The sequence below is a fragment of the Psammomys obesus genome, unplaced genomic scaffold, assembly GCF_907164565.1.
Source record: "Psammomys obesus unplaced genomic scaffold, mPsaObe1.curated_primary_1811, whole genome shotgun sequence".
In the NCBI taxonomy this organism is placed as follows: domain Eukaryota; kingdom Metazoa; phylum Chordata; class Mammalia; order Rodentia; family Muridae; genus Psammomys; species Psammomys obesus.
The window spans coordinates 32,239,847-32,252,538 of NW_026585797.1; the positions used below are offsets into that span (position 1 = coordinate 32,239,847).

At 35.0% G+C, this 12,692-nt stretch overlaps 1 protein-coding gene across 1 annotated transcript in view; it reads left to right on the forward strand.

The window, feature by feature from the left end:
* Nucleotides 1-12,692, forward strand: part of Cep85l (centrosomal protein 85 like) — a 99,237-nt gene that overhangs the window by 71,487 nt on the left and 15,058 nt on the right. The window contains exons 6-8 of the mRNA XM_055599369.1: nucleotides 6,180-6,359; nucleotides 8,368-8,520; nucleotides 10,316-10,470. Coding sequence (XP_055455344.1) covers nucleotides 6,180-6,359; nucleotides 8,368-8,520; nucleotides 10,316-10,470 — 488 coding nt within the window. The remainder of the gene's footprint in view (nucleotides 1-6,179; nucleotides 6,360-8,367; nucleotides 8,521-10,315; nucleotides 10,471-12,692) is intronic.

Consider the following 12,692-nt stretch of genomic DNA (forward strand, 5'->3'; position numbering starts at 1 on the left):
CTTTCTTCTGTGTTTGAAAGTTTTAATTGAAAGATGAAAGATGCTTTCATCTCCCTGTTTAAGTTTATTCCTAGGGATTTTTGTTTGGTTGGGCTTTATATTTCTGATTTCTTTTGTGGCACGTTCATTATTTAGCTGTAGGAAAACTACTTATTTAATCTTATTTTATGTGCATTAGTGTGATGGTGTCAGATCCCTTGGAATTGGGGTTACAGACAGCTATGAGCTGCCATGTGGGTGCTGGGAATTGAACCCAGGTCCTTTGGAAGAGCAGACAGTGCTCTTAACCATTGAGCCATCTAAGAACACTTGGTGCCCTTGCACAGGACCCAGGTTCAGTTCCAAGCACTCATTGGTGGCTCACAGCTGTCACTTCAGGCTCCTGTGGGCATTGTCTGCATGTGGTGCGCTGTAATACATGCAGACAAAGCAATCATACACACACAAAGATACCAGTGCTCGCTCTGATAGAATAGTTTCTGCTTGTAAATCCTGTGTCTTTTATTTCTTTTTCTTTTTTTTTACTATGAGGTTTTTCTAATTCTACTGAGTATTTTACAAATGAGTTTCATCTTTTATAGGTGATCCTGTTTAACATCCCCAGTATTAAACTCTTGAGGTTAAAAAAAAAGATAGTTCAGAATTCATAGTTCTTAAAATAGAACATGTGTATATATTCCTACCTAATATATGTTTTCTTTTTTGAAAAGTTTTTAATTGAAATGAATTGCATCAAGTGATTTCCCCTTTTCCCTCTATTCCTCCTAGCTGCCCTCTCACAAACTTTTCCATGTCCTCCACTTTAAATTTGATAGCCGCATAGAATGGCAAAATGGAATTTCTTCCCACTGCTTTGGGTATATTTGTTACATGAATACGTATGTATGTGTATGCACAAATATATATGAATAAAACCTGTCGAGTCTGTTTTTGTTGTGTGTATATGGTTTCAAGGCTTACCACTCTTCATTAGACAATCAATAGGGTGCTCATCCCTGCAAGAGGCTAATTATCCTTCTCCCAGCAGGCAGTAGTTGCCAGTAGTTTCTTGTCTATGGGTGTAACCCCATGAAAATTTTCTTCTTTGATATTAATAGGCCTATTGATACTGCTTTTGTTTGGGTGTTGTTTATACAGACTGTTCCATAGCCAATTTCCTGGTTTTCTGGCTCTTAGAATCTTCTGCCTCCTTCTGCAATGTTCCTTGAGCCATACATGCAGGAGCTGTGATGCCGATGTGCACAGTGGGGATGGGCTCCACATGACTGGATAAGGACTGTGACCTGAGAATAGAATTGTGAAGAAGCCTAGTTTGCCTGTCCAGTCCAGTGGGGATGCAGTCATAGGGTCATGTGGCCACTTCCTTCAATTATTTCTTTCCTTTTCATAGTTTTTTTTTTTCTTAAAACTCACCTACATATTTTTTCTATATACATTTTGTAATTGTGTATTTATTTCTAAAAGAAAATACTGTTAGTCTTTTTATTGGGATTAAAAAGTGAATAAGTTTTCCTAGAAATACATGCTTCTGTTTGTAGAATTATTTTTGTCACTCTTTTAAGGTTTTTATACATAGGTGTTAAAAACTCATTTGAAGTCATTTTTTTATTGTATCCTCAAATGTATTATTTCTAAAAATTAAAGTAATTGGACGTTGAAATCAGGAAACACTAAAAACCAAGCATATGTAAGACTTAAGAAAGTTAGGGGCATTTAACGTAGTGATCTAGCTTGCTCTTTTCTTTTTTTACTTTGATCCCACGTATATCATAATACTTCATTACTCTGTAGCTGTGTAGCCTACTTTGGCTTCAGTTATGAAACAGCAGGTCCCTATGGGGTAGTGCAATTTGTAAAAATAGTATTCTTGTGGTAAGTAACCAAGTGTAATTTGGTTTGAAAACACTATTTTTAGTAGAACCATTCAGTATTTCCGTATAACTTCATCCTGAATAAATGTTATTCTGGAATTTTATAATTGTTGTGTTATCAAAAGCATTTTTTCCCTTTTTTTTTTTTTTTTTTTTTTTCTGTTGTTGTTTTTAAGGTATCTAAACAGAGTGAGACCAGTAGATGGCTCTCTAAGTCAGTTTATCAGTGATTTCTTTTTGGGACTGTAAGACCTAGGGTCATTACTCTGGTTCACATGGTCTAGATTCTCTACTACTTTTCTTTCTTTTGTTCCTTTTTGAAAATTTTATAGTAAATATATATATATATATATATATATATATATATATATATATATATATATATATATATATATATATATATATTGTGTGTGTGTGTGTGTGTGTGTGTGTGTGTGTGTGTGTGTGGTCTGTTTAAGGGTTGGTTTAGGGCCTGATGGTTTCTGTCTTAGGGTGTTATTAGTTACTTATTTAATAAACTTCTTAAATAATACATTAAAGGGGTCCAGGTTTGTTTTTTTTTTTTTTTGGCATGTGGGTTTTGGTGTTCCATTTGAGTTTATAATAACATTTTCTGGGTGTAGAGGAGTTCTATGGGATTTGAAGTTATGGTCCTTCTTTTATTTCTGACATTAGCAATTTCATTTTCTTCTCCTAGCCTACCTTTTGGTTTTTATTGCTCTTGTAAAAATGCTCAATTTTTGCTTTGCTGAATTTTCTGCATGTATCTCTTATTTCTAATTTTATTGCTTTAGTTTTTGTTTTTATTTTGGATTTAATTTTCAATATTTCTAGCCTACTAGAATTAGAAATTTAGATGATTAATTTTTGATCTTTCTATTTTTATTCAGTGGTATAAATTTCCTCTAAGAATTACTTTACTTAGATCTAACAAATTTTCAGTACTATTTTAGCTGAGACTTTTTAAATTTCTCTTGAGTGTTCCTCCTTAGGCCATATATTATTTAGCAGTGTTTTATCTTGGAATGTCTCCTTTGTGTGTGTGTGTGTGTGTGTGTGTGTGTGTGTGTGTGTGTGTGTGTTTGATTTCTAGTTTAACTCAGACCACAAGTAAGTTACTTATATACCCCAGAACCACCTGCACATTAATGCCAATGCTCACAATGAGCTGAGCCCTCCGAGTCAATCATTATTCAAGACAATACCCAGGCTTGTGTACAGGCTAACTTTATGGCATCATTTTCTCAATTAAGATTCCCTCTTCCCAGATATGTCTAGGCTTGTATCATGTTGACAAAAGCATCAATTCACCTATTTGTGTATGTATGTATGTTCAGACATATAGGAATTTTTCCTATCTATCTATCTATCTATCTATCTATCTATCTATCTATCTATCTATCTTATTACAATTTATTCACTTTGTATCCCAGCTATAGTCCCCTCCCTCGGCCCCTCCCAATCCTGCCTTCCCATGCCCTTCCCCCAGTCAACTGATAGTGGAGGTCCCTAGCCTATCAGGTCTCATCAGGACTGGCTGCATTGTCTTCCTCTGGGGCCTGGTAAGGCTGCTTCCCTCTCAGAGGTAGATGATAAAAGAGCCAGCCACTGAGTTCATGTCAGAGATAGCAATGTTTCTCTTACTAAGGAACACACTTGGAGATTAAACTGCCATGGGTTATATCTGTGCAGAAGTTCTAGGTTATCTCCAGCAGAATGGCTAAGATCAAAAACTCAAGTGACAACACATGCTGGAGAGAATGTGGAGAAAGGGGAACCCTCCTCCATTGCTAGTGGGAATGTAAACTTGTACAACCACTTTGGAAATCAAGCTGCTGCTTTCTCAGAAAATAGGAATAATTCTATATCAAGATTTAGCTATACCACTCCAGGCATATATACAAAATATACTCAAGTATACAACAAGGATATTTGCTCAACCTTGTTTGTAGCAGCTTTATTCATAATAGCTAGAATCTGGAAACAACCCATATGTCCCTCAACTGAGGAATGGATACAAAAATTGTGGTACATTTGCACAATGGAATACTACTCAGCAATTAAAAACAAGGAAATCATGAAATTTGCAGGCAAATGGTAGGATCTAGAAAAGATCATCCTTAGTGATGTATCTCAGAAACAGAAAGACACACATGGTATATACTCAGTTATAAGTGGATATTAGACATATAATATAGGATAAACATACTAAAATCTGTACATGTGAAGAAGCTAATCAAGAAGGAGGTCCCTGGGTAAGATGATCAATCCTCATTCAGAAAGGCAAACTGGATAGATAGAAAACAGGAACAGGACAGGAGCCTACCACAGAGGGCCTCTGAAAGACTCTACCCAGCAGGGTATCAAAGCATATGCTGAGACTCATAGCCAAACTTTGGGCAGAGTGCAGGCAATCCCTTGAAAGAAGGGGGAGATAGAAAGACCTGGAAGGGACAGGAGTTCCAAACAACAGAACCAAAAAATCTGGGCACAGGGATCTTTTCTAAATTTACCTATTTTTAAAGAAATGTTTCAAAAGCCACTACTCCACCAAAGCTCATTTATTTTATCTTTTCCAATATTGCCTTCATTTCCATCTTCCCCTATACTTTGTACTTAATGTGACCTTTATTTGCCCACCTCATTATATTGTTTCTGTGCTATAGTTATCTAAGGTCTTCTCCTTTTAAATTTGAATTTATAAAGGCTAGTGCCAGAATCTGAAACATTGAACTATTCCTGCATGTGACAAATTGAAACGAATGCCTACCTTTTGACAAAGCACTAGTGCCTTAAGACCTTGTTCAGAGTCACTTCCATACCACCTTTCTCTACTGCATCTGCTACCATCTTAGCATTTTAGTTTTAATTGTGTGTTTTGGACCTTAGAGTAACCTTTTTAAAATTAGCTTTACAATTTTGACCAATAGGGGTATACTTTGTAAATTTATCTTGAATAAATAGCAGCAGAAATTCTCTGTTAATATAATACTTGCAGTGTGATTTATCTAAAGAAATGTATGTATTTTTCTGTCCATCCCTTCCAGATTTTAACCCAAGGAGGATTGTTTTTTTCCTATAGAAGAACTTTCAGCAAACCTTTCTAATTATTTTTGAGCACTTGTATGGTGCCGGGCATGATTTTAGACAGTCTATTAATTATTATTGAATTTAAATAGTTGAAATGATTACTTATGAAGAAAATTTTCATGCTTTTTTTTTTTTTTTTTTTTTTTTCTGAGACAGGGTCTTAACTGTGTAACTTATTCTGGACTTGCTCTCCCAACCCTCTTTTCTTATTTTCCAATGCTAGAATTATAGGAATTTACCATCACACACCACTTTTTGTTTGTATGTTACAGTTAATTTAAAGGTGTCAGGCTAATAATATTAGCCTATAATTATTATGGCAGTATTATCTAATTCATTATAACCAATAAAAGACTCAGACACCTGATGGATATTAGAACAGCCTTATATCACCTGGGGCAGGGCAAATATTAACCCTCTAATTTATCTTTACCTTCCAGCCTCATCCCAGGCTACATCCCAGCCATAATTCCATAAATGCTTGCTTGTTCTTCATCTGGGCCAATTCCTCCATCCATGCCGGCCATGTGCTTCTCCCATGCTAACCCATGGCTGTGTACTTCCTGAACTGTTTTTCCCTAAGATCCTCTCCTCTCCTCAAAGCCCAGGAACCTTAGCCACGCCTACCCCATTTGCCCTGATCAGGTGTGTCAGCTTTTTTTTGTTTTGTTTTGTTTTGTGGTTTTGTTTGTTTGTTTGTTTTTAGGCAAGGTTACATACATCTTTTTGGGGTATGTGAGTAGACGTCTGCTCATAAAAGACAGCAAGCAAACCTTGGGGAGGAAATTAATTAACAATCAAACACAAAGCACCAGACCATGCTGTTACATTCGTGTTTAATTACTTCCTTAAAAGTTTTACTTGTATAGGATGAAAGTATGTAATGCATTATTTGCATTTTTAAGTATACTTTTAAACCAACTACTAGCTGCTGCTCATTGAATTTTTGCTGTGTGCCAGATTACATACGTTTATTGTTCAGTAAACAGTGCAAAATGGCTTTATTATTTCTCCTTTATAGATGAGTAAACCAAGACTTAGTGATTCTGACTTACTCTAATCATAGTCTGTATCTAGGAAGCAGAAGAGCTAGCCAGGATTTAATGTTTCTAAAGCTCATAGGTATTTATTGCACTGTAACCCCTTCCCATTTTGTTTTTTGTTCAAGACAAGTAAGCTTCTGAAGACTTTAACTCCTGTTGTTTTTTTCCCCAATAGCCACAATATGAGAGCAGTTCAGTCCAGACTCCATTTTCAGAGCAGTCATTGTCCCATCCCCAACAAGAAGAACTTGAACAGAAGCTAGCATCTACTGAGAAAGAAGTTTTACAGCTCAATGAGTTTCTCAAGCAAAGAATAAACCAATTTAGTGAAGAGAAGAAGAAATTGGAGGAAAAGGTAGGTCTTTTTTATAAATTTGGGGTGGATCAACTGCTTTCTTCAGAAAGAATGCTTGTTTATCATTTTTCCTGTTACAGATGTTCTGTTAGGTCATACATTTTTATATTATAGCAATTAGTTCTATATGCACCAACTTTCAAGAAATTTGTGCTGTTGGCACAGATCTAAGTCTCTGTTGTGCCTTTCTAACTAGCATTGAAACTTTGTAAAGCCAAATGCCTATACCAGTGACTCTTTCTTATTTTAATTCCTTGTTTCTTGATCTTATTAACAATTAAGTATGAAGTAAAAAATGAAGTGAAGCTTATCTTTTCAGAAGGATGTTGCCTCAAGTTATTAAGTTGAAGCCGTTATTCTGAATATGTAGATTTTATGTCATATACTGTTTTATATATCTATAAAAGATCTGTGATCCACAAATGAGAAAATATTCAGTATTTGTCTTTATGCATCTGGCTTATTTTACTTAATGGGATGATCTCCATTTGCATCTATTTTTGTTCTCATGACCCCATTCATTATGGCTGAATTAAACTTTATTACACACACACATACACACACAAATGCACACGTGTGCAAGAGAAAGATAGAGAGAGAGAGACGTGTGTGATATGTATGTATTAAAACACATTGTCTCCATCCATTCATCTGCTGATAGACACCTAAGATGATTCTGTAGGTCGTCTGTTGTGAATAATGCTGTAATAAACGTGAACTCGCAGGTGTCTCTGTGGTGAGTTGACTTAGAGTCCTTCAGGTGTATGCCTAGGAGCAACATAGGGCGGGTTGTATTAAAATTTCATTTTTAGTTTTATGAATAACTGCTGTACTGATTTCATAATGTCTGGGCTAATTTACATTGCCATCTTTTTTCCCATATCCTCATCATCGTTTCTCCATTTGTTTTCTGAGCAGGGTTAGATCTACTCTCAGTGCAGTTTTAATTTGCATTTCCCTTATGTGTTAAGTGTACTGAACCTTTTATTTTCATATATTTATTATCCAAATGGATAATACTTCATCTTTCTACTTCGTCTTTTGAAAATAGTCCACTCATTTCATTAGCGTGTTTATTGACTGGGTTGTTTTTTAATTGGTCTTATTTGCGAACATTTTGTGAATGGAAGATGTGCAGTTTAAAGTCAGTAGAGTCAAATGAGAATATGAAATCTGAAGTTAACACTGTGCAGACCTGGGGCTTCCTGGGCCTGTTTTACTCTTGTGCCACAGCAGTGTTAACATTGTATAGTATCAGAACCCCAGAGTGACCTCCAGAAAGAAAATGTTGTACAAACTCATTTATGATATATGGTAAAAATATCCTTGCTTAAAGTATGTAAGTTGGTTCACTATGCCCTTATCTGTTCCTAAATATTTGGAAAGTTGTTCTGGCTTTGCAAGTTTTAGTAACAGCATCTTCTTTTCTCAGTTCATAAAAAGTATTTTGATATAGTTTTGAAAAATTAGAAATTAGGATCTGTCCTTTAGAGATGAATATTTGCTTTGAGGATTAAAAAAATATTTGTAGCTTTGTTTCTATGCCTTTTGGGTACCTAATAACCTTTTAAGATACAGATTTGTTTGTTTTTTTTTTTTTTTTAAGATACAGATTTGTAATTATATATTTTAACATAATTTAAACTCAGGGCAGTTTCAAAATGAACATAATATTATTTAAGTAATAAAGATATAAATACCCTCACCCTAATCTGTATATATATAAGTAATAGAAATTATATCATTACTGCCACCTGGCTTGGTATACTTTTTAAAATGACATAATTTATAAAAGCAAACAAATATCCTCCATATTCTTTATTTCAGATACATAAAAGTTTTGAGGAGAAGAAAAATAATCTTAGAATGGAGTAAGGCAGATCTTAATTCAGTTGATGATCTTTACTGTAACCTGAGACTCATTGATAAATTCAGTGATACCCAAGAATGAAACATTAATTTTGTAATTTTTAGTAACTCAAAACTGAGGATTCATGTTTTCCTTTAGCTGAAAACCAGAGATAGATACATCAGCAGCCTGAAAAAGAAATGCCAGAAGGAATCTGAGCAAAACAAAGAAAAGCAAAGAAGAATTGAGACCTTGGAAAAGTACCTGGCAGATCTTCCAACTCTAGATGATGTACAGAGTCAGAGCCTCCAGGTAAAGTCGTCAGGCGTGCGGCTCTGCAATGCTTGCAGCATGTGTTAGGGTTAGCTACCTGGAAATCGCATACTCAATTGCTGTTCCTAAGATATTCTAAAGCTGTTCATGTAAGAGTAAAGAGAACTCTCTTTTGTTCAGTATGTGATTACCTTTGTAGTAATCCTACATGGTAACTTAGTGTTCTGTTTTTAAACTTATTTTTTATTTATTGTATGCATGTGTGATGTGTGTATAGAAGTCAGAGGACAACTTTGTGGCTCTGTTCTACCTTTGTGTTGGTTCCAGGCATCAGACTTAGTCATCAGGCCTGTCCTGCAAAACACCTTTATTGCCTCTGCCTTCTCTTTGGCCACTAATATTCTATTCTGAAAAGGTAGTAGTTTCTAAACCTAGATGTTAACTCTTTCTCTTATATTCACATTCACTCTAGTTTTCTGGGACTCAAGGCTTTTCAAGACTTGTCGAGTATTATTATAGATGTTTATTTTCGTCACTGTTCTGAATTGTGCTGTAATTTTTTTATATACTTTGATCTATAGTCCCTGTTCACTCCTCTGACTTATATTTTTCTTTCTTAATACCTCATTCAAGGTCTTTTTTTTTTTTTTTTTACCAGTTTTGGTGAAGACTTCTTGAAACATGAATCCACTCCAGTTTTCTCAGTCCTTCCAAGCCATGTGTTTTCAACCTTGGCATAAAAGCATTTGGGGAACAGAAGCTGTTCTGTGTGTTGTGCCTTGTGCACTTCATGATATGTGGTTCTTATAATCAGTGCCTCTGGCCTCAGCCTCCTAGATGATAATAGTGCAGCTTCTCTCCCAAAGCAAATGACAGGCCATTTGTCAATTTCTTCTGGAGGTAAAAATCATCTTCAGTTGAGAATTATTTATATAAGTTTAGGATGTATATAGACAGAGAGTCTTTATTTTATTATAATTTATAATTTTTAAAACTAAGAGAGATTATATAAAAGAAGGCCATAGGAGATTGTGTGAACAGAAAGAGGCAGCAGTAAAGAATTAAAACACAAGAGATCATAGCACCTAATACCCATTAGGATACCCACTCCCAAGAGTCATGGTGTTCCTGGACCCTGCTTATAACAGTGTTATTTACAATAGTCAAAATTTGGAACCAATAAGGTGCCCACAAATGGATGAATAGATACACAATGATAGTACATACATAGAATCTACTATTATTGGGTCTTAAAAATGAAGGAAATTCTGACACATGCATGAATAAACCTGGAGAATATTTTATAATAAAATAAGTATAGTAAAATAAGCCAGCCATCAATAGGTAACATTGTTTGGTTATATTGGATAAGATTCAAATATAGTGAAACTGCAGAGGCACAGAAGGTAGTGGGGTAGGTTACCATGCAGTGGGATGAACAGTGCCTGGAAAGAAATTTAGTTGGTATAGGTATATTTGATATGTTCCGGAACTGTCAAAATAATAATCTGGATATACCTAATACTGAAGAGTAAGACATCAAGCCATGGGATGTTATGATATTAAATTTTATTTTTTATGTCTTACCATACTTAAAAATAAAGTTTATAAGTTTTATGAACCTTCGTATCTTATAGAAAATGCTTCCAGTCTTCTTCCTCATAATACCATTCTCCCAATTCTTTCACATAAAGGAAGAAATAGTGTGAAGTTCTTTAGATAAAATATAGAATGATTATAAGTGATTAGTCTGTTTAACCTTGAGAATATTAGTAATTTAATGATAGTATATTTAATATTGCACGCATCACAAACTGTAAACATGTTTCCTTAGCTGCAAGTTCTTGAAGAAAAAAACAAGAATTTGCAAGAGACTTTGATAGACACAGAGAAGAAGCTTGAGGAGATTAAGAAACAATGTCAAGATAAAGAAACACAGCTACTGTGCCAGAAGAAGAAGGAAAAGGAGCTGGTGACTTCTGTTCAGAGGTAAGGAGACCTGCCATGTCTTCACACTCTTTAAGTCAATATCGTTGTCAGGTTTGTTCTGCTTAAACGATGCTGTCATTATTACCTTAGTGTTTGCCTTGAAAAACGTGCTATATGATTTGGTTTAATTGTAATCTGATATTTGAAGCACTATACTAGCATCTTGCCAAAAATTTTAGGTGAAAATAGCAAAAGAACAAATAAACAAGGTCAACACAACAACTGAAGGCTAAGAATGCCATCTCAAACCCTTTAGTTGAAGGTTTTATCAAGACAAGTGAAAATTCTAAACAGTAAAAAATAACCTACAAAATGCACTACATTCCTTCGTAGAGAGCTCATCAAAGGGAATTGATGGGCTCTGATTTCACCTCACTGTGAATGACTGAGTGCGATGTGCTTTCCAGATCCACTCACACATCTTTTTCCTCATTTTACACTTTAAATACAAATTGTTAGTTATACAGTGAGTAGCATTTGTTGGTCTACTCAATTCGTGCTTAAACTTGGAAATTATTATAACCCTAGAAAACTGTTACATGCATAGGTTTATATTCTTTTTTTTTTTTTACAACCTTTAAACCTGATTGCTATCAATCATGAATAGATTTGACTATCCTGAACAGTCAAATCACAAAAATCAAAAAGATGAGTGTAAGAAATCCATTAGGTATATTAGGTAGGAGCTTGGTATGTTATGGTATTACTGCTTTACTCTTATTTTTTAGTCTGAAGTATCCTTTGTTTACTATTTTCTCTTAGATTTCAGTAAACTCTGATTTCTGTTCTTGATGTCAAGTTTTCAAAACTGTCATAGTTTTGAATTTACATTTTTATTCTAATATTTTTTCTTTCTTGCACTTTAATTTTTTATGAATTCATAATGTATACCAACTTCTTGGTCTTTAAAAAACTTCCTGATTGTTACTAATTCAAACATTTTATCTTTGTTGATAAAAGTAAAAATCGTGCATGAGTTCTGTTTGTAGTCCACTATGACCAAGGAAATGCAAAACTGTGGAGCATGGAACCATCATAGCAATTCTGGAAGATAACTTTATGCCATTGTGTCCCACTGTTTGCTTTTGCAGATTTGTGTCATTTTCTGTGTTCTCTTTTGTTAGGTTTTTGTACGACAGTGAGCTACATATGCTTGATTTATGAAGATTAGTATAATGTCTTCAAGAAAACATTTTGCATTTTAAATTTTATCTTGAGGCTAACAGATATCTTCAAAAATTCCTTTTGCTTTTAAAGTTTAATTTTAACTCTTCAGTATTTATATTAAGTGGCATCACTTAACATTGAGGGATAGGAATGGTATCTAAGATTCCTTGACTCTAGGATATTTCTTATATTTCGAAAGACGTTCAGATGTATATATGACTGTAAATTATGTCATTACATTTTATATAATGTTTCTAATCCTTCTTTTTAGTTAAGAAATTCATAAATAACAAGGCTTTTCAATAGAAATGAAAGTTTAAGGAGTTCTGCTGTTCAAGGGCTTTCTTACTTTTGGAAATGACCTTGCTTCATAATCCAAACATAAATCCATGAAAGGAAATTCAGTGATGTGTAGCAACACAGCACAGTTTCTTACTATTATTGGCTCTTTTTTTGAACTTTAAAGATTTTATTTGTGCATTTGGGTGCATGAATGTGTGACAGCCAGGGGTGAACTTCTGGTATCATTCCTCTGGCGATATCCACCTTGGTGTTTGAGACAGAATCTCTCAGTGGTCAGAGGCTTGCCAAGTAAGTTACGTTAGCTGTCCAGGGAGCTCAAGGGAGCTGCCTGTTTCCACCTCCCTGGTGCTGGTGTACAAGCATGTGCTGCCATGCTTGCTTTATTAACGTGGGTTAGGGACATAGAACTCATGTCCTTGGGCTTACAGACAGAGTTATCTCCCCAAACCAAAAGATTTCAATGTTTTATTTTTTTCTTCACAATTTATTTATTATATATTCCAATTGAAGCCCTCGCCTTTAACTACCCCGGTCATACCCTTCTTCCCTCTTCTCCTCATCCCCTTCCCCTAGTCCACTGAAAAGGAGTTCTCTACTATTGCCATTTGCACATAGCTTGTTAAGTTTTATCAGGACTGCTTGGATCTTCCTTTGTAGTCTGGCAAGGCTGCATCATCAGGGGCAGTCAACTGAGTTCATGATCGAGGCAGCTCCTGATCCCCTCACTTAGAGGTCCACATGGAGACTGAGCT